Source organism: Dipodomys ordii, unplaced genomic scaffold (genome assembly GCF_000151885.1).
Source record: "Dipodomys ordii isolate 6190 unplaced genomic scaffold, Dord_2.0 Scaffold98, whole genome shotgun sequence".
Classification (NCBI taxonomy): Eukaryota; Metazoa; Chordata; class Mammalia; order Rodentia; family Heteromyidae; genus Dipodomys; species Dipodomys ordii.
This window is the reverse complement of record NW_012267314.1, coordinates 5030705-5032017: the sequence shown is the minus strand read 5'-3', so window position 1 is coordinate 5032017 and position 1313 is coordinate 5030705. Positions and strand designations below refer to the sequence as shown.

General features: G+C 49.4%; 2 protein-coding genes across 2 annotated transcripts in view; one reads left to right on the top strand and one right to left on the bottom strand.

The window, feature by feature from the left end:
* The window catches only part of Nup43 (nucleoporin 43kDa), a 45508-nt gene extending 44534 nt beyond the window's left edge, over nt 1-974 (bottom strand). The window contains exon 1 of the mRNA XM_013026936.1: nt 915-974. Coding sequence (XP_012882390.1) covers nt 915-974 — 60 coding nt within the window. The remainder of the gene's footprint in view (nt 1-914) is intronic.
* An 81-nt stretch (nt 975-1055) lies between these two features.
* The window catches only part of Pcmt1 (protein-L-isoaspartate (D-aspartate) O-methyltransferase), a 44493-nt gene continuing 44235 nt past the window's right edge, over nt 1056-1313 (top strand). Inside the window, exon 1 of the mRNA XM_013026935.1 lies at nt 1056-1124. Within this exon, the coding sequence (XP_012882389.1) occupies nt 1056-1124 (69 nt within the window). The remainder of the gene's footprint in view (nt 1125-1313) is intronic.

The window sequence follows — 1313 nt, the reverse complement described above, 5'->3', positions numbered from 1 at the left end:
GGCAAAGGCACGAGAATCAGGAGATTGCGTGTGATGTGTAAAGAGACCCTGTTTCAAACAAAACCAAAACATCAAAAACACAAACGAACTTTTGTATGTTCTTCCCCCATGGTATAATCCCTGTTGTCACTGTATTAGATTCCAGTGTCCTGCATCTTATATATACATTTTTCTAATTTGGGGAGCGGAAGGGAAATCACAAGATGCTGATACAAGTTGACCCATTGTAACAATGAGATGTTCAAGACACTATGTTGAAAATAAATTTTACAATTTGTTGGGGGAGGGAGGAGTTGGGGAGGTGGGGAGGGAAGGGATGGTAGGGGGAAAACAAAGGAGGAGGTAACAATGCTCAATAGGAAATGTACTCATTACCTTACTCATGTAACTGTAACCCCTCTGTATAGTATCTTTACAATAAAAAATTAAAACAAAAAAAAACACAAACGAGTTTCCCATATACATTCATTTATGGTCATGGAATAATTAAAAAATAGGTAAAGTGTATTTCAGACTGGAAGCATGTTGCGTGACAAATTTTGCTAAGAAGTAGCATTTTGAAGTTGCTGCTGACATAGTTAAGGCAGATGTTTCTACGTAGCTCTGCTTCCTTTCTAAAGTTTACTGTACTGGTAGCTGGATTCTGTCAGCCCTAAGTCTAATTAGGAGTCAGCAATTTGGATGTGACAGGCAGCGTTCCGTGTCAGCTTTTCGCTCAGGGTCTTGCACAATATAGCTGATGTCCAGTCTAAGAGTAGAATTTGCGAGGCCTGATTCGCTGAACACACACACTTGGTGCAGAGAAAATAGAATGTTCGCCATAGGGTGCTGCGCCGTTTTATAACCAGTGGTAGCTCTTTACGCTTGTCTAGTTTGAAATGAGCAAAACACGCCACCCCCCCCCCCCGCTCAACCCCAGGACACGGGATTCTTCCACGCTGAGTGTGCTCTTTATAGAGCTGAAATCCAACCATGGTCCCCCAGTCTCCGCGTGACGGAAGAGGGAGATGCTGGCTCCGGAGCCCGAGGCTCAGGTCCTCGGGTGGGAGCCTGCGATGCCCGTCATTCCGGCCCCATCACCCCCTCTGCCTCTCACCGATCCAACTAGGAGTCCCCGGGGTTGCGTGAGGCAGGGCGGAGGCAGCCCACCGTCTAATAATCTGGACAGCCATAGGAGCAGCCCCGCCGCTCGCAACAGCTGACCCGACGGCGACCGCGGAGCCACCCGTAGCGGCGGCGCAGATCCGCCCGGGCCTCCCGACGCCGCGCGGGGTAGCCGGAGCTGCGGTCAGGAACTCGGACGCACCGCGCCG